The 24545-nt window shown below is 30.9% G+C and overlaps 1 protein-coding gene across 1 annotated transcript in view; it reads left to right on the top strand.

Moving 5' to 3' along the window:
- The window catches only part of CDH18 (cadherin 18), a 425120-nt gene that overhangs the window by 121629 nt on the left and 278946 nt on the right, over positions 1 to 24545 (top strand). The window contains exon 3 of the mRNA XM_003759639.2: positions 18098 to 18217. Within this exon, the coding sequence (XP_003759687.1) occupies positions 18098 to 18217 (120 nt within the window). The remainder of the gene's footprint in view (positions 1 to 18097; positions 18218 to 24545) is intronic.

Below are 24545 nucleotides of genomic sequence, written 5' to 3'. Positions count from 1 at the left end.
GAGACTCACACATGGAGATAACACTATAGTCACACCCTTAGTATGTATCAGAGTTGGGGCTTGAGCTCAGATCTTTTGATTTCAAGTCCAACATCCTTAATCATATTGCTGGAAATATTTTAAATTCAATATTATAGAAGAAAAAATGCTAGTGGTATTAAGTATTGCTCCCTGGGAATGATAGACTCAAGAATTTCAACAGGCACATGAATTTTCTAATACTAAAAACTGTCCAGAGTTGAAAAATGGTCCTCAAGATACTCTTTATCCTTTTGACTTGTCAGAGATAAAAGAAGACAATAGAGAATCTGTTTCTCAGGAAGATTTAACCTATGCTGCTGTGCTGAATAATTAAAGGTTGCTGAATGAAAAGCAGCTCCACATTCTCATAAAACTAATTTCTTGTCCCAATGTAACACAGGGATTCTATCCTTTTAGATTTAGTAGAATGTTAGTTGCCTGTCGCCATTTCCTCTCTCTTTTCTTGCCTACTACAACCTTATTATCAAATGAAAAAATATCCTAAAAACACTTAATACAATAAAGCCTGGACCATAGTAGGTGCTTAATACATGCGAAGTTTTCTTGTGGTTCCCCTTATAATTGGCTTGATTGCTAGTTCCCTAGTCAAGATAGTACTGTTATTATTCAGCTCAATTATCATGGATTAAATGACCCAGCATTGTACACTAAAACAGCTTTCTTTGCCAATGGCCAGATCATCACAGCTATGCACTCAGCTCCACAGCACTTATTTTTGGTAGTGTAAGTTTGGTAATTACTTCTATGCAATGGAGATAGGAGTCTGTCTTACCTGTCAGTATTATAGATGTGCCAAAGTTATCCTTCTCACTGAGATCACTCAATAGTCCATTTAATATTTTCACCAAAACATGTGGGTCATCTGTCACAACTGTGAAAAGAAACTATTATATTTGTTTAATCATTCCCCCTTCCCTTGTATTTAGATGAGAATCAAATGGTAAGAAAAAATAAATACAATATACTTTCACTTGGGGAATAGTATGAAGGCAGCAATAGGAATAAACAACACACAAGATAAAAATTAGTTTAAGTTAAAAGTTATACTTTATAAAATAAGCTTTTTTGAACTCTTCTTGAAAAAAGCATAGTAAAATTAAATCTTTTGAGTATTACTGTAGTATAGATTCAAAAACTTTATCAAATTATATAGCAACTAGAGCCCAGGTATTATTGCTTGTGTATAAAATTAGTGAACTCCAGTGCAGGATGAAATTAAAGTTATATCTTGTTGGTGATTGCTTCTTCACAGTCTTAGAAATCTTTTGAAATTAAGCCCCAAGGATATCAGATAGGTAAATAGCCTCAGCCTCTATTAATATTCAACCCTTTTTCTACTAATGTTCTTGTTCAACATTGATTTATTTGAGATTTTAACAATGCATACATCCAGACTCATAATCTCTATGGGTTGTTTGCTTTGTATTAAATTATCTCATTAAATATCTCAAATTTGTTTTTACAGACTACTACAAAAATCCATTATTTTTGCTTTTCAGTGATATAATTTTACAAAATTTGAGGTGTTAAGACAATGAAAATCACCAGTCTTTTTTCTCCCTCCCTCCTTTACTTCCCTCTTCCTTCATACAGTAAAGAAACAGATACAGCTCATATATGTACAATCAATTTTTAACATATTTCCATGAGTCATGTTGGGAAAGAAAAATTAGAACAAAAAGGAAAACACACAACAACATCAACAACAACAAAAATGTGGAAAATAGTATGCTTTGATCCACATTCATTTTCTATGGCTTCTCCCCTGGATCACAATGGTACCTTTCAGCCATCTATTGAAAGTATTTTGGATTATTGTATTGCTAAGAAGAGCTAAGTCAATTATAGTTGATCATCATATACAGTCTTGATGTTACTGTGTACAATGTTTCCCTGGTTCTGCTCACTTCACTCAAAATCAGTTCATGTAAATCTTTTCATGCTTTTCTGAAATCTGACTGTTCATCATTTATTATAGAACAATAGCATTCCATTGTATCCATATACCATAACATATTCAATCATTTCCCAATTGATGGGATCCACTCCATTTTGAATTTTTGCCACCACAAAGAAGTGCTATAATTTTTTTGCACATGCGAGTTCTTATCCATCTTTATGATCTCTTTGGGATATAGACTTTGTAGTAAAAAAATTATATAACCCTTTGGGCATATCTCCGAAATTATCTCCAGAATGACTGGATCAATTCACAATTCCACCAACAGTGCATTAATGTTCCCATTTCCCCACATACCCTATTTATCATTAACTTTTCCTGTCATCTTAGCCAATCTGATAGATGTAAAATTGTATCTCAGAGGAGTTTTAATTTGCATTTCCTTACCAATAATAATTTAAAGCATTCGTTTTCACATAATTGTAGATGGCTTTAATTTCTTCATCTGAAAAGTATCTGTTTATATCCTTTAACCATTTATGAGTTGGAAAATGACATATTCTGGGGCAGCTAGGTGGCACAGTGGATAGAGCATCAGCCCTGAAGTTGGACAGACCTGAGTTCAAAGCTGGTCTCAGAGATTTAACACTTCCTAGCTGTGTGACCCTGGGCAAGTCACTTTAACCCCAATTGCCTCAGGGGGAAAAATAAAAAAATGACATATTCTTATAAATTTTTCTCAGTTCTCTAGATATTTTAGAAATAAGGCCTTTATCAGAAACACTTATAAAAGTGCTTTCTACTTCCCTTTTAATCTTGCCTCTATTAGTTTTATTTTTGAAAAAATCTTTTAACAATGTGATCAAAATTATTTTGCATTTTATAATGCTGTCTAGTACGTGTTTGGTCATATATTGCTTCCTTCTCCAAAAATCTAACAGGCACATTATCCTTTTCTCATCTAATTTGCTTATAGTATTACCTTTTTATGTATAAATTATGAATTCATTTTGATCTCATCTTGGTATAAGGCATGAAATATTGTTTTGTGGCTAGTTTCTGCCACACTATTTTCTAATTTTCCTAACCATATTTGTCAAATACTGAGTTCTTATCCTAGCAACTAGAATCTAATACTAAATTACTATTAGTCATTGACTATTGTATCTTGTGGACCTAAAATTTTCCATTGATCCACCAATTCTCTTAGCCAGTACAAAATAAGTTTGATGACTGCCACTTTATAATTCAGTTTTAAATCTGGTAGAGCCAAGTTGCTGTCCTTTACATCCCCCCCTCAATTATTTCCTTTGATAATATTAACATTTAGTTTTTTCCAGATAAATACTGGTTATTATTTTTTCTAGTTCTATAAAATAATTTTTGGCAGTTTGATTGATATGGCACTGAATAAGTAGATTGATTTAAACAGAATTGTTATTTTTATTATATTAGGTTGGCCTACCCATGAGCAATTGATGTTTTTTCCAATTGTTTAGATCTGACTTTTTGTGCTAAAAGCATTTGCAATAGTGTTTGTATGGTTCTTGGATTTCTTAAACAAAAAAAAAAACTTTATAATATTAAAATTATAAAGGTAAAATATCAGAATTATTTTTATACATTTTTTAAAAGTTTTCTTTAACAAGCTTACAATTAAATACAAGAAGATGATTAAAATTTCCTTTTGGACACTTGGACTTAAATACATATAATTATCCCTAGAGAAATTATAGTCCTTTTAAAATAATAGTTTTTTTATTTTCAAAATAAATGCAAAAATAGTTTTCAATATCCACCCTTGCAAAACTTTATGTTCCAAACTTTTTTCCCTCTCTTCTTTCTACCTCTCTCCCCTAGATAGCAAGTAATCCAATATAAATTAAACATGTGCAGAAATTATAGTCTTCATTTAAATATTGTTCCTTTTAAAGAGTATAATTTTCTTTCAGGTTAGAGATTTGCAAAACTAATCCATTAGACAATGATTCTTTTCTCTATTATTCTATACTGAAACAATTAACTGCCTCTTCAAAGGTGAGGATACTATAGGATAAGTTTGTATAAGCTAACAAAATAGCCTTTCCTTAGCCATTAATAGTATAAAGGGCATAATTATTTTGTTTTCCCAAAGGAATACAAACATATGCACATATGCCCACCATACATGCATACACATGAATATGTGTTTGTGTAAACTCTGCTTACTTAGCATATTATTTTTTGAACTATAAAATTTAGATCACGGTTTAAAGAAACACAAACATCTAGATATATTACTACTTTTATTCTAAATATCAAGACTTATAAATCACTGCTTAATCCATTTTTAATTTTACTTTAAGAAATACCTTTAAATTTACTTCCTTGTCATCTTTATGCAATAGGAAAAAAAGCAAACAAACAAGCAAATAATTTTCTTCTTTGGTCTCTGCAGAGTTTCCTGAGGATGTGATATTTGGATTATAGAGTAACTTTAATATTTAACTATTCACTTGAAATTTATTTGAATAGAGGTGTCAATTCCACCTCTCTCTTAGAATTCTTACTTATATCTGGAATTTTTTGCTTGAAGTTTTTTGTTGTTATTACTTAATCTGATTGTTTTTTATGAAGGGTAGCTGACTTTATGATGATATGAGAGGGCCTTAAGTCAATCGGTCTTCTTTGTATTTATTGTCCCATTATCTCTTCCTTTACAGATGTAAAATAGAAAAGAAATGAAAGATCAGACTATGAAATTTTTAACATTCTTTATAAAACCTTATCATGGTCTCTTTCTAATAATGAAAAGGTTTCCTTGGCAACAGTGCTTGTGCTTGTGATTCACTGAATTCCCATACTTGTTCATGGTGGATACCTAATTTGTGTTGAAAAGAACATAAATTTGGTCTTGCCATTTACAGTCTGTTCCCTGAAAGAGATCTATTATTAATTTTAAAAGATATTTTCACCCCTCACTCTGAACATTTTCAAACATATATGGAATAGTTGTTGTTTGTTAAAAAATTTTGCAGGCTTACAGTATATGATTAAAACATTCTGGGCATATACAGTCAGACTATACTAGATTAAGGTATGCATAGACTTTTCCCATAGAAAGGAAAGAAAACATTCTTTAGCTTACTACATTTCCTTTGGAAGTATATTCTGGGCAGCTATTATGACCAATAGAATAGATAGATTCCATGTTTTCCAAAATTTGCATTAGACTATATAGGCTTGAACATTTTTTTATTTGTTGTCTAAATTATTAGAATTGCAAGTTCAATGCAGTTAATGACTACTTTTTGCAAAACCTGAATTTAATTAACACAATTAAATATTACAAAATTTTATTTAGTTCAAATTATAAAATAATACCAGTTTATCCTTTCTACAAATCAAAATTTAATTAATATGATGCGAGTTACCTGAGAGTTTTAACATAAAACCACATTGTCAGCTGATACTTCCCTCTCATTGCATAAAGATGTAATATGCATGTAGATGTAATAATATCCTACCATTTTACTAATAGTTATGTTATATTTTAAAAGCCTTTAAGCAAAGAGGCAGAAAGGAAGAGTATTTAAGATGGAAAAAAAACTTTGAATTCAGAAAAGAAAAGGCTTTTCTAATTTTATTGTTCAATTCCAATATTTAGGAATTAGAGGATTAGATCTACCTTTATTTCTCCAAATCTCTCATAAGAAAGGATTTTTAAAAGAAAAGATAGAGATAAAGGAAGTAAAACTTTAATGTAGGCATTAAAATTTGATACTTACATAAAATTTTTACAGTTTGGGGATTCTAAAAGGGTGTAAACAAAAGAGCCTTTTCTCCTGAGATATAAATGTGTTATTAATAATTTTACAATATTGAGTTTTAATGTGAGTTTTAAAAATGCCTTCTTTTATTTATCTTCTTGTAATCATTGTGTAGATTATTTTCTTGCTTCTGACTATTTCTCTTTATATTGATTTGTATGACTTTTTTGTGTGTTTTTCTGTATTAATAATATTTGTCATTACTTGTTTCCATTCATATACCACAAGGTGTTTTTGCTGTTATTGTTGTCATTCTTCAATTAATGAACATCTTTGTTTCAAAGGCCTTAAAAAGCATAAAACATACTGTGAAAAATACACTATTCTCTCTGCTGCCTTTCTTTTTCTCACCATCCTTCTTGAGATTATATGCCTAACACTAGAATCTCTGTGTCACAGAGTATGTATATTTTAATTATTTTATGTATACATTTCAAATATGGGTCCAGAATAGTTACAACAATGTTCAGCTCAATCCACAATCCATTAGTATACCCATATTTTCACCACCCATCCAATATTCATTATCCCCAATCTTTGTCATTCCCTCCCTCTTTTGTTGGATAATAGATGAAATCTAAAAGCTATTGCTGTCATTGTTGAATTTATATTTCTCTTATTGTTAGTGACTTAGGACATTTTTTAAATGTTCTAAACTTAGTATGCCTGTCTTCAATAAGAATATCAAGAATATAATTTCGCTTTTTTTGGATAACTCCAAATTATCATTATTAATATCATTGATTTGATCCAGTTGCATATAATCAATATTTATTATTTCTGCAAAGCTATATAATCATAGTTTTAACTGTCACTATTTTTGAATTAAATAATTTCTAAAGAGGTATAAAATAATGTTTCTCACTTATTAAATTTCAGAAAGAATGGAATTTTGTCAAAGGCCTACTGGCAGAAATAATTATTATATACCCATGATTTTTAAAAAATAGTACCTTAATTTTTCTATGTGTCTAAAGAGTTATTCTACCACACTGTCAGTCATTTGTCCCTGATCTAGCATTATTTCTGGGACAACTTTGAAAACTGTATTGTGTTCGAAAACCTAAGTTTATCAGTCCTCTAAGATCTTGATTTCATCTTGACAAAAAATAAGTATCAACTGATACAAAGATACTATGTATGAAATTTTTAGTAAAATAATTTTGTACTTAGGTAGCCAGCATACATGAACTAATAGGGTAAAAGAGTTTCTATGTATGTGACAAAATCCTAAAAAAGCATTGGTATCTATCTAATAATGCAGAAGTATTGATTTCATGAAACTACTAAAACTGAAGCTAAGGACTTCTATCATTGATAGAATTCTAAAGTCACAATTGAAGTGTACTTTAATTGAATAGATCTCCTAATTCTCAAGAGTATTTGTCTGTTAAATTTGAGTATTCCATTAATCAAAATTGGTCAAAAATTCACAATGGTGTTATAATTTTGTACTTTTACATGAATAATGATAATTAAATATGATTTTGGACTTTTTATTACTATTTATATTGTTTTAAAAGTTTTGCTTTATCACTATTGTCAAAAATGATCTCCACAAGTCACAAAAATATGAACAAACCTTGTCTAATTTTTGTTCAAAATGAATCAGGTGTTCTAAAAATCATAATTCTAGAATCATAGTGATGAAAGACATATCAATGATTTCATCTTCTATTAAAAACTCCTGCCTGGATATGGATGTCTTTTAAAGCATCCTGGACAACTCATCATTATACTTGTAATGTGAAGAACCTTCTCCTTCCTTAGGCCACTCATTCTACTTATGAGTAGTCCTAATTATTATAAAGTTTTCCATCCAATAATTTCAGTATCTATCTCTCTGAATCTCTATGCTTTGTTTTTAGTTATGCCCCCTAGTTTTAAATGGAATGAATTTAATCATTTTTAAAAACAATTATTAATCACTTTCATTTTGAAATTACATTAATTTCTCCCTCTATTTCTCTTCTCAGAAGGCTATTTCATGCAACAGAATATTTTTGATGAAAAATTAGAAGAATAAGAGGGGTAATCAATATATGCAATCATTTTAAACATATTTCCATCTTAGTCATGTTGTAAAAGAAAAATCACAATAAAAGGGACAAACCATGAGAAAGAAAAATAAAAACAACAAAAGTGAAAAACAGTATATTTGATTTGCATTCAGTCTCTACATTTTTTTCCTTTGAATGTAGAAGTAATTTTCCATCATAAGTCTGTTGGAATTATCTTGAATCACTGTTTTACTAAAAAGAATTAAGTCTATCATAACTGATCATCACACAATTTTGCTGTTACCATGTATAGTGTTCTCCTAGTTCTGCTTATTTGACTCAGCATCAGTTCATTTGCCTGCATATTATTTCTTGTAGAACAATAGTATTCCATTACACCACAATTTATTAACCTTTCCCCAACTGATGGACATTAGGGAAAAAAAAAACAATAACAAATATAACATTAAGTAATGAAATTTGGTGAGGAATAGGCACTTGAATGGGGAAGAGCTTTGGAAAGAATCTGAGAAGTGAACAGTGCAGATGAACTAAAACTACGGAGTCTAAAATAAGAGAAAAATAGAAAATGCAAAACAATGAAATGGAAGAAAACAGAAACCTTACAAACATTTACTTCAAATATGAATAGATTAAACTCCTCAGTAAAGTAAATTGGAGGGAAAAACTGGATAAGGGGAAAAAACTCAACAGTTTGCTATGCACAAGATTAAAAATGAAGTAGAAATTCTGCCACTTTATGTGAAACTTTTTAGTGATACTATTCAAATGCTGGCTATGTCAAACTTTGGATCATATATATATATATATATATATATATATATATATATGGCATAACTAAAATATATATATATATTTATTCCTCTGGATGCCAAAGGTAGGGGGATTGGAGTCCTGGCAATGTTTGTTTCTCCTTTCTTTTTCTTGAATGGATCTCATTTCCCAGGGCACTCAGGGCCCTAGTTCCACTTTCCCTTTGAAATAATGTCTTACTTCTCATTAATTCTAAACCAGATTACTCCAACAATTTATTGGATGGATAGGGCCACTCTTGCTGCTTGGAAGAACAACAAGTCAAGTCACTGGAACCATTACAGTAAGGGAGAAGACAACCAGACTTTCCCATAGTCTGTTAGTACTCTTGCTAGCTAAGTATTTACCATTCGCTTTGCTTCCCCATCTGTGCAACTACCAGGCACTGCCATTTAAACTCCCACAATGAGAATGTGAGCCACTTGAAAACCTTTTGTATATGTCTCCTCAGTACTTAGTTTAGTGCTAGCATATAGCAAGTACTTTGTTAATGATTTTTTTTATTTATTTATTCACCAATTCACCCAAAACCAGAAAATGTTAATCAGTCTATGATTTTTAGAGAACTGCTACTTATTAAAGTAAAGATATTTATAGATGGATTTTGAATGAGGACTATTTTTGTGAGTTAAAGGAGTTTAAAATGAGACCTGATACTTCTCCCAGAAACTTACATTCCTACATTTGCAGTAATAGCCTTTCCATATGAATGATTATGGATGAAATTAGCATAGATTTAATTTGGTCCTTCCTGCATCTTTTCCTAAAAAAAACTCTTATCTTCCTAAGGATATTTATGCCCCAAAGTCAAATTTCTTCCCCAAACAATAGATTGTTAACTTCCTCCCTCATTCTACTATTGGAGGAAAACTCAAACCATCATGTTTTGATTCCCCTGATCCTCTGTGACCAACTCTTCCTTACCAATTAATTGCCTTACCTGGAAGCTTGTAACCTCTCCCTTACCTCCTCCCATTTCTGGAACCATAATCTTTGATCAGGTCAGCTCTATCATTGAGTGTCCCCATTCACTGTCATAGTAATTTTCTGTATTAAAATATCCTACTATATTAAAGAATCATCAGACTATATATGTGCTATTTTCCCTCTGTGGAGAATTGGGACAACATTTGCTTTTGTATTTGAGTCTTCAGCTTTCTCAGCACATATTATTAAGAAAGTTCTTAATAAGTTATTTTTAATTCAGTCTTTCACCATAGAGTGGGAAAAAGAGAAAGTATTTGCAAGACTTATGGGTTCAAAAATAAGTTGGTGGGTGATGGAAAGGACAGAACCCTGGGTCTAAAGTTAGGAAAACTTGAATTCAAATCCAGCCTCAGAAACATTTACTACTTGTGTGATCCTGGGGAAGTCACTTAACTTTTTTTTTTTTTTCAGTTTCCTCAACCATAAAATAGTGTTAACAATAAAATCTACTTCATAGGGTTTGTGTGAGGAACAATTGAGATAATATGCTTGGCATATAGGAAGTACTTAATAAGTGCCCTCCTTTTTTTTTTTTTTTTTTTTTTTTTACTTACAAATCAAATTCATTTAATATCATTTATAGCTAGCAAAAGATGAGAGAGATGTTTTGGTCCTACAAATTTGTGTTCAGATTGACATGTTAATCCCTAAGATATCTCCCAAACTTCCTTTTTTTCTTTAGGCAGTCTTATTTCTGACATGGCTTAGGGATACTTCCTTGCTTTGCAGTAATTGATGGGGGGAGGAGGAGAATATTATTTATTGTCTTTCCTAACCTAAGTTATTGAGATCTCTGAATATTTATAACTAGTTTAATATAATGGAAAGCCTTATCTATGATCCCCAAGCTTGCTACTTTTTGACTCAGTTTGATAATTATTCATGATGTTACAATTATGGAGGCAAAAGTCTTGCCTTATTTTAGGAAAGTAAGCCTGAAGATATTATATTAGGGCATGGTTAGTGCTAAGAAATTTTCTCTAATTTTTTTCACTCTTATCAGATAGAGGATGATGGAATATTTTTGTAAATCCTTTAGATAACAGTTTTTATAGCTTCTCCCCCCCCTCCTTGGAATTCTACATATACATGTTAACATATTATATTAAAAAGGAAGGGAAAAGTATCAGTATAAAAAGACTTTGCCTTGGAAAAAAAGGCCTCAGTTATTAGTATAGCCATGCATCAATGTGTGTGTATCCATTCTTTAGAATGCAATATTAATTCATTTATATTTATAAAGGCAAGTTACAAATTGCAATAATAACACAAACCTATCCTTATATTTCTCATTAGAAGGGTCATAGCAACCATAAACCATATGGTCACTATCATGGTTGTGATATTTTAATGGATCAAAAAACATTTTATTCTCTAATTCTTGCAGTCAGTACATAGCAGATATTTGCCTAGTAAATCTAAGAAAACATGATTAATGGGGATCTATTTCATTAGAGCCAAGGCATAAGTGTCCTACTCACTGGGAAAACTAGGATGTCTCCAACAGTCTGCAGTGTTACAGTAAAGTCTAAATAAATGAAGATGTCATAAGCATGTGTGAGTATAGGCTCCTGATACTATGCTACTTTTCCATTTATCATTCAGTATTTTTAGTATTTTAGTATTTCTCTGACTGCTTCCTGGAATGGCTGCTTATTGGCTAAGTTGATTAGGAATTTCATTGCTTATTTTCTGCTTTATCATCCCTACCCCAATTTTAGATTTTAGGTCAATCCAGGGTTAGTTAGAATGCCCTCTAATCACTGTTTTTTCTTTCAGTCTTGATCCTGTGTTTTTCTTATGAATCCTAGGAATTTCCATACTCATTTAGGTTTTTGTCATTATTGTCTTCACTCAGGTCATCTGATCTTTGATTATTTATTTCTTCTGGCTTGAACATTATAGGTAGCATTCATATATGACAGAAGAATCTCAAGTTATTAAAGAGCATATAGATATGCCACTATACATAAGAAATACAGGTAAAAATAAAGTCATATGACAAATGAAAGTGATGGTCTGGAATGAAATGAATTTTGCTTCTGTAATTTCAAAAAAAAAAGTACATGTGCAAAGATGATTTCTGGTAAGTGTTGAAATAAATTAGTAAACGTAAGTACTATTAAGTCACAATAGACAATGGATTACATAGATATGCAACAAATGGCATAAATGTAGTTAAATGAAATGAATTACAAGAAGGCACATTAAGTAATACAACTGTAGGAGACATATTTCTTTCTCAGAGCTAGTCAAATATGACAGTAAAAAGTTTAGTTTCATTTATTTTTTTAAGGAAATCATAATGTTGGACACTTAGAAAAAAGTTGTTCTTGAAAGACTTATGGAATCTTCTTGACAAAACTACTATAGAACATGCATATTTATTAGCATCAAATGGATCTTTAGAAAATTTAATGAATTAGAAAACAATAAATTAAGCTAAATATAGCATAAATCAATAAAAATAATAATTCTAAGATACACAAATAAGATATATACCTAAATATAAAACATTATTTAGAATTACATTAAGCATTGTACTTTTGAATCTGTAAGTATTGTTAAATCATGTCATCCTGGGCAAACCATTTTTTTAAATATAACTTTTTATTGACAGTACACATGCATGGGTAATTTTTTTTACAGCATTATCCCTTTCACTCACTTCTGTTCCATTTTTTCCTTTCCTGCCCTCCACTCACTCCCCTAGATGTCAGGTAGTCTTATACATGTTAAATGTGTTATAGTATATCCTAGATACAATATGTGTGTGCAGAACTGAATAGTTCTTTTGTTGCACCGGAAGAATTGGATTTAGAAGGTAAAAATAACCTGGGAAGAAAAACAAAAATGCAAACAGTTTACACTTGTTTCCCAGTGTTCCTTCTCTGGTTGTAGCTGATTCTGTCCATCATTGATCAATTTGAACTGAATTAGATCTTCTCTTTGTTGAAGAAATCCACTTCCATCAGAATACATCCTCATGCAGTATCGTTGTTGAAGTATATTATATAATGATCTCCAGGTTCTGCTCATTTCACTCAGCATCAGTTCATGTAAGTCTTTCCAAGCCTCTCTGTAATCATCCTGCTGGTCATTTCTTACAGAACAATAATATTCCATAACATTCATATATCACAATTTACCCAACCATTCCAGTTTCTAGGCACTAAAAAAAGGGCTGCCACAAACATTTTGGCACATGCAGGTCCCTTTCCCTTCTTTAATATCTCTTTGGGATATAAGTCCAGTAGTAACACTGATGGATCAAAGGGTATGCACAGTTTGATAACTTTTGGACATAATTCCAGATTGCTCTCCAGAATGTTTGTATTCATTCACAACTCCACCAACAATGCATCAGTGTCCCAGTTTTCTCGCATCCCCTCCAACATTCCTCATTATTTTTTTCCTGTCATCTTAGCCAATCTGACAGGTGTGTAGTGGTATCTCAGAGTTGTCTTAATTTTCATTTCTCTGATCAATAGTGATTTGGAACACTCTTTCATATGAGTGGAAATAGTTTCAATTTCATCATCTGAAAATTGTCTGTTCATATCCTTTGATCATTTATCAATTGGAGAATGGCTTAATTTCTTATAAATTAGAGTCAATTCTCTATTTATTTTGGAAATGAGGCCTTTATCAGAACTTTTAACTATAAAAATGGTTTCCAAGTTTGTTGCTTCCCTTCTAATATTGTTTACATTAGTTTTGTTTGTACGAAGGCTTTTTAATTTGATGTAATCAAAATTTTCTATTTTGTGATCAATAATGATCTCTAGTTCATCTTTGGTCACAAATTCTTTCCTCCTCCACAAGTCTGAGAGGTAAACTATCCTATGTTCCTCTAATTTATTTATGATCTCATTCTTTATGCCTAAATCATGGACCCATTTTGATCCTATCTTAGTATATGGTATTAAGTGTAGGTCTATGCCTAATTTCTGCCATACTAATTTCCAGTTATGCCAGCAGTTTTTGTCAAATAATGAATTCTTATCCAAAAATCGGGCTCTTTGGGTTTGTCAAACACTAGATTGCTATGGTTATTGACTATTTTGTCCTGTGAAGCTAATCTATTCCACTGACCAACTAATCTATTTCTTAGCCAATACCAAATGGTTTTGGTGACTGCTGCTTTATAATATAGTTTTAGATCAGGTACAGCTAGGCCACCTTCATTTGCTTTTTTTCATTGTTCCCTTGAAAGTCTTGACCTTTTGTTCTTCGATATGAATTTTGCTGTTATTTTTTCTAAGTCATTAAAGTAGTTTCTTGCGAGTCTGATTGGTATAGCACTAAATAAATAGATTAGTTTAGGGAGTATTGTCATCTTTATTATATTTGCTCGGCCTATCCAAGAGCACTTAAAATAACTTCCTCTGTTAATCTGAACAAGCTATATGTTTGAAGGTATTCTTCCATTTCATTTAAGTTATCTAATTATTGGCATAAAGTTGGGCAAAGTAACTCCTAATTATTGTTCTAATTTCGTCTTCATTAATGGAGAGTTCTTACTTTTCATTTTTAAGACTAACAATTTGATTTTCCTCTTTCCTTTTTTAAATTAGTTTTACCAAGGATTTGTCTATTTTGTTGTTTTTTTTTTTCATAGAACCAACTCTTAGTTTTATTAATTAATTCAATAGTTTTTTTTTTACTTTCAATTTTATTAATCTCTCCTTTTATTTTTAGAATTTCAAGTTTAGTGTTTGACTGGGGGGTTTTAATTTGTTCCTTTTCAAGCTTTTTTAGTTACAACTGGGCAAATCATTTTAATACTCTAAGTCAGGTTATCTCAGAGGGTATCTAAATTTCCTCCACGTTCTAAATTTATGATCCTTTATATGGTCCCTTCAGATTTTCTCAAAAAAAAAAATTTAAGGTTATTTATGTCAAGTAAATTAGTCAATTAACAAGTAGCTGTAGTGTGCAAGATGATAGGGTTATACAGAAACATAAAAACAAATAGTCCTTGAAATCAAAGAGATTATCTTCCAGTAATAGAGACAATATATAAATATACTGAAGATGCATGCACTTAAAACACACAGACACAAAACTAGGCAGGCTGCTTGAAGGAGAAAGACACTATTTAAACTGGTAGAGAGGGAGGGAATATTTTTTAAAAATTAAAAGTCTCAGGCAGAATGTGGCATTTTTTGAATTGAGTCTTAAGAGAAGATGAGGGGAAAAAGTTTATTCCAATCATTAAATAGAGTCAATGAAAAATCATAGAGATGCCACATTTATAGAATATCAGAAATGCCACTTTGATTAGACAAAAGAGTATGTGAAGGGAAATGAGATGCAATAAAGTAGAAAATATAAGATAGATACAAGAAATATTGGAGTAGTATAGTTTGTAAGGTTTAAATGAAGAACAAAGAATTTTTTATTTGATCTTAAAGGTAAAACAATAATACAAGAATTTACAAAGTAATAGAGAAATATGGTTCAACATAAGAAACTCACTTTGGCAACTGTGTGGAAGGAATATGGATTTGAGGGACAGGAGATTCTTGAATCAGGGACGCCAATTAGGATGCTATCATGATATTCTATACAAAAGATAATGGTGCTATGTGAGTGAAGTAAAGGAATATCATTCAAGAAATAATATGCAAATAGGAATAACAATATTTTGCTATTGATTGGAAATGTAAGATGTAAACAAGGAGTCAAGAAATTACAGAATCAAACCTTTGCACTAGAAACATCTAAGTTCCCTTGAATGAAATACAAAAATTTAGAAAACAGTATGTTTAGGGGAAAATAATAAATTCTGGTTTGGACACAATAAGATTGAATTATCTATGATAAACCTAGCTTAACAATATTCAGCAAGCAGTTGATGATGCTGATTTTAAGCTCAAAAGAGAACCTAAAACTGAATATAGATATCTGGTGTTGGGATGGGAATCATCTGCATAAAGATTAAAATTAAATCCATGGAGAATTAAGATGTAAAAAACTTATTATTGAGTTTAAGTCTAAGTTTGTCTAAGTTTAATGTATTTAATGTGTTTTCCTATAATAAAATGGAGAATTGCAAATAAGCTAAATTTATTTCATACTAAACAATTCAGAACTTGATTTGGGTTAAGCATAAGACCAATGTTTCAGATTCTGCCAATCTTTCCCCTACAACTCTTAACTCTCACAACAGAGTTGAGTTTTTAAATCAAAAGCTATTAGTGAAAGATCTGCGTTAAATATCTCATAGAAAATTTTATTTTCTACTCTGAAGCTATAGTTGTCTTCCATGACACACAAAAGACATCAAAGATGGTGACATAGACAAATAGATAGTCAGTTGATATGGAGGTGATATTGAAGCAAAGGAAGTAAATGAATGAATGAGAGATGTGCATTATTCATTGGCCTTACATACATATATCTCTTATTTGCTAATTCCTTGACTTTGATAATTCTACTTTTTTTTCTCTTGGAATGTTCTCTTCTTTGCCCTGCTTTTATTTCCTGTTAAATTCTCTCTCTCTCTCTCTCTCTCTCTCTCTCTCTCTCTCTCTCTCTCTCTCTCTCTCTATCTCTATCTCTTTCTCTCTTTCTCTTTTTAAAGCATGGACCAAACAAATGCTACTTATTCTAGGAAGATTTTTTCTGAATATTCCCCATCCTATTTCTCCAATCCACTTAATAAGTTGATAATTCTTTTCTACCTTTAAAATGCATGCAGGATCTTATATCTCTTAAATGATGTGTTAAATACTATTCTGTAATGTCATTATTTGTGCTTCAGTCATTATTGGCCCCAACCAACTGAGTTTTAGATTTTAAATTCCAGGAATATGTCTTTTATAAATTTTTTTGTCAATGTTAGCATAGTGCTCTGGACAACTTAGGGGGAAAAAATGTTTGTTTAATTGAATGGATTCCCTGAGACAAATGAAATTCTTTTTTTTTTTTTTTTTAAACTCATCTGTCATCTTTTATTATCCACATTTCATTTTCTCTCTGTATTTTTATACAATTATGGATCATCAAATCTTGACTATAATAGTATCATATGCTACTTAACTGAGAATCTTTCCCCCTCCACCCCTTCTTTTGCCTTAAAAGTATTTGGAATAAATATCATTATGAAATCATATTTTAGGTGAGAAAAATTTGGCCTATCATCTCTTTAGTATGAGATGATCCACTCTTTCAATCTCTAGTAATTCTATAATTTTATTTTATTATTGAAAATATTGCAACTAATGAAATGATAATAATGTGGCATTATGGATTCTCAGGATCAGAAAGACATGTTCAAATCCCATTTTTTTACACATATTGTGTCTGTGATGCTTGGCATACCACTGGCCTTCTCAATACCCCAAGTGAATTCTCTGTGATTTTTAAAGAACAAATGTCAATTGATTGAGAATTTCCTCACCAGGAAGGAGTTCCCTAATCTAATGAAATCTCATATTGTATTCCTGAGCCTTCCTAGCTGACAAGAAAAAAAAAAAAAATAAAGAATGTATTACTTGTAGCTGTGTCTTATATATAATCCCCAAGCAATTGTTTTTTAGATTAGGACAATTGAGAGACTGATAGAATTTCAGAATTAGAAAGACCTTAAGGTCATTGAATCCATTCTGTACCTGAACAGGAATCCCTATAAAAACATCCCTGGCAATTGATTGTCTGCCTTCTAGTCATTCAGGCTTTCACATTCTAGTTATGGAAAACCCATTACTTATAGAAATAGCCTATTCTATTTTTGATGGCTCTAATTGTTAGAAATTTTTTCTTAAATAAAACCAAGATATGTTGTTGTTTAATAAATAAATCTTGTAATTTAGGCATTATAACATTTTTTTCTATCATATTGATGCTTCTTTACTAAAGTTATCTAATTCTCTTGGCAGCTAGTGAGAAAAGAAAAATAATAAATGACCAGATATCATCATCTTTTGAAGTATTATTATTTTTTAAAGTATTGAATCATAATGCTGACAGATGTTTCATTTTCTTTATTAGTTGATGAAATGCACACCCAAGTTAGTATATAGAAAGAATTTGACCTTCAATATAAATAAACTTTATTATTGATTGCTTTTAATAATTAGTTTTAATATGATTAAAAGAAATTACAAATGCTAAAGAAAATAAAAATAGACTGTGCTTGGACAGAATTCCCTTTGACTTTTCATTCTGAATACTATGGTGGCTCTCTTTTAAGTTTTAAAGTTTAATAAGTTTGACAATTATGCCTAAATGTTCTTCAGTTGTTTGAATTATATAACTGGACTAATTTTAGGTAACTCATAGATTTTTCGTTAGCCATGGGATTATGCCTAACGGGGCATATTCTAAAAGGAAAAAAGCTTTTGAGAAAAACATGTATGTGTTTCTTAGTATTTAATTATGACTCTCTAGAGATAACATGTATTTGTAGAAAGAGATTGTAACACATCTTATATAGATGCATATGATATATATTTATTTTTTTAAAATATTCTATTTCATACTATTGTCAACTAAACTTTATTTTCTTGAATTTCCAGGTACTTCTGTTCTACAGGTGACAGCTACAGATGCAGATGACCCAACCTATGGAAATAGTGCTAGGGTGGTGTATAGTATTCTTCAAGGACAGCCATATTTCTCTGTTGATCCCAAAACAGGTTAGTCCTCTATCTTCATTATATCCTTTGATTTGGATTAGAAAGAAATGCATTTCTCTTCTTTGAAACCTTCTCCTCTATTGAGCATAATAAGCTGAGCATCTTGTTTTTAGACATCCATCAAAAAATAATGTTTCATTTTACCATGATTTTGATTACTTAAGACACTCAACTCCGTAGTAAACTTTATTTTCAGCACTAATATGTTTATTCCTAGATAAATTTATTTATCTATCCTAAGGCCAGAGAAAATCAAAATGCCACAAAATACTACTGGCATGATTTTAAATGAGTTTTCTGTGTTACAAAATGAATTTTAACTATGATATGAATCTTTAAATTGAACAGGAATTTTTTCCATATTTAATATCAGGTTATTACTACCAAAGAAGATGGAGATTTTGTTAGATGCATCATTGCTAATAAGGTTTCAGTTATGAGAAAAGTCAAATTTTCATATGTGTATACATGTATATATGTATATAATCTGAATATATGTATAAACATATACATGTATGTACACGATATAGCTATGTCAATGTTTATATAGAAGCTCAAATCACTTAAGTGAGAACTTAGTTGTTAATAATAATTTAATTTCTCCAATAAAATAGTTTTTACATATATATTTCATGGTTAAAACAAATTGACTTTACTGAATAAATGGGGAGGGGGAGGTAATCTCATAAAGTAAAGATGAGGTTAGTGAATCAAAAGCAGGAAGCTATCCATAAATTTATTACAGAAGATAGGATTCTCTATAACTTCTTTCCCATCTTGCCCCAGTCAATAAATCAATATTACTAATAATTCTTCCTTACATTTGCATAGTATTTTGTGGTTTTAAAAAACACACATAATCCCATTTTATAAAATTGTAGAAATCTGTGACTGAGAAGGATCTTAGTCAACTAGTCTAATCCTCTCATTTAATAGTTCATTAAACTAAAGCTCAATGAGGATAAATCTATTGCCCAATATAAAATGTTGTTGTAGTGGAGATAGGATGAGAAGCCACAGCTCATAATTATCAATCCAGTTGTTTGTTTGTTTGTTTGCTTTAGATAGCATTAGAGCAACTGTGAAATAAGAAAAAAAAAGATATTACTACCTTTACACTTTTATGAAAATAAATTTAGGGAGATTATAACTTCTTAAGGATATATAACCAGTAATAACAATGTGGTATATATTCCAGGAATTCTAACTATTTTAAGACTGTAAACTGGGTATGGAGAACAACTTGTTTACTTATATAAACAAAAATGAAAATAAGTAAATTAAATGTAATATAAACTCTTTTTTTCCTCCAAATGTCCTTTAAAAATAATATGAGAAATAGTTTCTCATCAGCATCAACCAAAAATAAAATGAGATTAAGGGAAGCTAGGAAGCTTCCCCCTCCCCCTTTTTGCAAGGACAGTGTGTTATAAGCTGTTGTTTATTCCAAGCACCTGGGACATTTCCTCATATAATTCATGTTTCATATATGCATACAATTATTGTTGCAGTCAAGGAAATTTCAAAGAGGAAAATGCTTCTTAAAAATTATATCATGCCAAATGTAAGTTGTGATCTAACTTTTAGATTTATAATAGCTTTTAAAAAGAGATAGCTATTAATGATTAATATATTTTAACTTGTTTTATGAATAGCAGCTATGATTTAGACAATCTAGGAAATATGATGGAGTAGGACAGAAAACCCTAAACTCTCCATATTCTTCCACAAACAAAACAAAATTGCACCACAGGGCCAACATGAACAGCTTAAAATAAAATACAACACAGTAGAACAAGGGTCCTCCTGGGACTATTGGAAAAGACTTGAAGAAAAACCGCCAGGACTGAGCTTTGATGTGTATGAAGTGTGAACATCTCCAGGTTATCTCTGCAGACACAGAAAGTAAGGAGCACTTGCTGTGTACTGAAGTTACCTCAGCTAAACAATAGGAACTTTTGCCTCCAGCACAGTGTAGGGAATTGAAGACTGACTATCTGATGACTGAGGGAACATCTACTAATTAGGAATATCAGGCCCAGTTGTGCTTCTTGGATGTGACTCTGGGTAAGTAGGAACCATCACATAGGAAGTGCAGAATCAGTAGAGCAGAGAGGCTTCTGGCTGCAGGCACTTACAGGATAGTAGAGTTTGGAGTTCCAGGAGAGAGGAGAGAACTGAAATGAAGGTAGAGGTACCATTCTCCTCACCCCAGGATAGAGGTAGTTATATTAATCAATTCTTATTTTTAAAATAAGCAGACAAAGGAGAAAGTACTCAACCATAAAAAGTTACTATGGGAATATGGCAGACCATGGTTCATCTTCAGAGGAGGACATCAAAGTTAAAAAATGTCACTCCTATGCCAAAAACAACATTAAATAACTATCTGCACAGAAATAATTTATAAAAAAAACTCATAAAAAACTTTAAAAACCAAATAGAAGAGAATGTGGAAAAAAAAAGATGAAGAAGAAAAAACACAAGAATAATTGGACTACTTGAAAAAGAACCTTGATACAATAATAAGAGAAAAAAAAAATCAAAGAAAATTGTCCTGAAGTGATAGCATATAAGGGAAAAGAAAAATAGGAAAAATCCACCAATAACCACCTCAAAGAGATCCTACAAAAGGAAAATACATAGGAACATTACTGCTAAATTTCAAAATCCCCAGATCAAAGAGAAAATTTTACAATAACAAATAAAAATGCAAATATGCTTATGCTACAATAAGAATTGTGCAGGATTTATCAGCAGCTACAATAAAAGACTGCAAGGCCTGGAACATCATATATCAACAATCAAAAGAACTAGGTCTGCAGACAAGAATATCATATCAGAATAAAGTGGGAGGGAACATGTGAGAAGAGAAGATATGAATGGGGGGGGGCTGAAGTAATAGTAAAGCAAGTTACAGAGTAGAATTAAATGAAGAGTTAGGAGGGATAGAAAATAAGAGACATACACAAACACATAACAAGGTTAAGGGGTAGAATTTATTAGAAAATAAAAGTAGAATTAGTGATCATTGATCTCAGAAAAAGTCTAACTTAAAAATTAAATCATGACAGAAATATACATTATATGTCAGCCATATTAATATTGCTTTATATTGATGTCATTATTAAAATTTATATATATATATATATATGTATGTATGTGTATACACATATATTGTGTATATATGTGGGGGGGTATTTATGTGTATATGTATGTATGTGTACATAAGTATGTCCTTGTTTATCTGTGGTCTGCTTGACATTCCAAGGCAGGGATGTGAAAAGTTCACAACAAAGAATAAAAGAATACAAGGAAGCAAAGAAAAGAAGGGTCATGAATATAAAATATCTTCTTTTTTTATATGTGCTTTTTTTAAAACAGAAATTTATTGTTACATATTTTGAAACTTCCTTGATGTTCTGTTGGGCACATGACAATCTTGTGTATTTTGTTTTTCCTTTTTCTGTTTTTCTTTTTCTATTTTTTATTAGTTTGTAATTAATTTTAAATAAATACAAATCAAAAGAAATGAAAACTTAGCAAAGGAGAAAACAAAACAAAACTTCAAGCAGCAATAATAGAGGCTTCACCTGGTCTGCAATAAATCTCTTTAAGCAAGCATATATGTACCAGAGGCTTAAAATACAATAAAAATTGAAATATGGACATGGTCTACTTCCTTGAATATTAAGAGAAACATACACAAATTTAATCTTTGATTTTCTTTATGCAAAGGACAATTTCAAAGTCAATATTTTATATAAATACATTTTTCTTCAATTATAATGTATTAAAAGACCCAGACTTAACATTCTGCATCATGCATGCACATGCAAGCATACACAAGCATATATACATACACATACACACACAATCACAACCTTTTTTTTTTTAACTAAGAGAACTGAAGCATCTCTATTGGTAATTATACAATATCAATAAAAAAAGTAGGCTAGTCTCAGATCAATCCATAGCAGGGGGTCTACTAAATACACATAAGTAAGGAAATTTTATACAATGCACTGAGATGTATTGGCACTAATATGATCTTTATAGCATTAAGCATTTCAACTGTAGAGATTTTTTTTTTTTAAGACAAGTTAGCCTCTGTTCAAATTCTATCCACTAACTATATCCATGTCTCTCCTGAAAAAAAAAAAAAAAAAAAAAAAAAAAACAGAACAAAACCAAAAATAAACAATAAACATTAAGAGCTACTTTAATGAAAGCCATGCTGATTTTCTTGATATGCTGTTATTTTAAAGCAGTAATGTTTTCATATTATTGAAATAAAAAAAGCAGAAGGCATATGATTATTGGTGTATATCTTATGATATTTGTTGATATGGAAGGTTTGTTTTTTTTGTTTTTTTAACTAAGGATATGGGGCTGTGAACTTTTTTTTATTTATATCTTGTTAACTGTTTTTTTAATGTGACTATTTACTTTTGAATTTCCATGTATTTAAAAATGTTATTCTATAGAATATTACTTTGTTCAGATTTAGACATCTTTTTTTAAGTCAGTTGGACAATATTCCTATTAAATCTGTGTTTAAAATAAATGCATTAAAAGAACAGAATCGAAAAGGCTGAAGAACAGAAAGTAAAACCAGATTTTTATAACCTAATTCCAAGGCACAGTGCAGGGCTGATTGAGAAAATTGCTTGAAACTAAATGAGTAATTCCAGTTTGAGAAGCAATTGAAGGTTTATGATTTTGTACCAAGCAAGGAGTAGGTTCAAAAGCAAACAATAGCTATGTGTCTGTTACCTCAAAAATGATGTGGTTCCTTTTTTTGCCTCCAGCCCAATCTGTAGCCTGCAGTAGAATAACTGGCATAGAAATCCCAATCTAAATGTGAACCTATAATTCTTTTGCTCTGAACTAATAAACTTTGCAGATTGTTTATACTTATTGAGTCCAGCCAAAGTCTATTAGACTTTCCAACTAGGTACAAGCTCATAAGATTTTTGTGTGGACCCCAAATTCCATAACAGACAGCTTAAATCTAGTGGGCAAAAATCAGACAACATTATTAATTAAATCACTTTGTAATGACTGAAATGTTTCAAATACCCATCTTAAGTTATCCTTGAGATCCTAGAGTAAAACAGTACTCAGTACTCCAGAAAGTAGTAGGATCAGCCTAGACATTCCTTCCTGGAATTTGGAGAGTCCAACCCCAAAATAAAGCATAAAATGAGGAAATATGCTGGAAGCAAACAACAAAAATTATCCAACATGAAAAGTTATTATTGAAAGGACTATGTAGATGTTAGGAGTAAAAGGGAAGCAATGTGGCTGAGCTCCTACCCACAATACTTTCTGACAAATCTAAATTCATCAGACTGAATAGTTATAAAGAGATTTAAAAATAAAAGTTATGGCAGTCCAGGTTGACATGAAAAACCAGATAAACAAGTAGAAAATAGGAACACAATTTTAGTAAAACCTTATGGTGCATGCATTTCAGGGCCCAGGGAAGATATGTACACCAGTATAAAAGGAGATCCTCCATTGGTCCTGAGATACCTCCAGACCCCAATGGAGCACTGGGATGGGTGTAATGCCAACTTGTCCATTATCCAGCCCCAAGCCTCAGATCCAGTAAAAAATGAGAATAGGATTTGGTCACAGCATAGAGAGACTCTGGACAGTGTAATTAAGAAAGGAAGAAATTAAGAAACCAGAAACAATATCAACTGTATACCTTTCTTCATTCATCTAATCCAGCCTGTAGAGAAATGATGAACTGATAGGTCCACCAAGAATGAATCATTAAGCTGTGCTTTCCTACATATATCAAGCAAATGTTTTGTATTTTTGTTTGTTTTGTTTCTTTTTTTTTTATCACTTTTGCTGATCTGATTGGTGATGTGCAACAACAGGTTGTTTTAACCTTTATTGATCTTATTTTGATATGTAAAGGACCACATTCTAGAATTGTTGTTACTTTTTTTTTTATTCCTTAAATATATATTCATATCTTTTGACTACTTATTGTTTAGGAAATGGCTCTTGTTCTTACATATTCATTAATTATTTATTGTTCAGACATGGATTTTACTGCATTGTCATTTCTAAGTTTGAGATTCTATACTTTCTCTATGCTTGACAAAAATTTTGTAGTACTCAAGGGCTGTGAAACTAAGAGGATATGGTTTTATCTTTCATTAGGTTAATAAAGAGTTAGTTGAATTACTTCAACAACTTAATAGAAATATGAATCTGATTGAAAATTCCCTCACCATGACAACCGACAAGTCTTGTCATAATTGCAATAGATGAACATTTATTTATATGTTATTTATATTATAGCTGG

The sequence above is a fragment of the Sarcophilus harrisii genome, chromosome 1 (assembly GCF_902635505.1).
Source record: "Sarcophilus harrisii chromosome 1, mSarHar1.11, whole genome shotgun sequence".
Classification (NCBI taxonomy): domain Eukaryota; kingdom Metazoa; phylum Chordata; class Mammalia; order Dasyuromorphia; family Dasyuridae; genus Sarcophilus; species Sarcophilus harrisii.
Note: the sequence above shows the minus strand (reverse complement) of the source record. Positions and strands in the feature narration are given on the sequence as shown.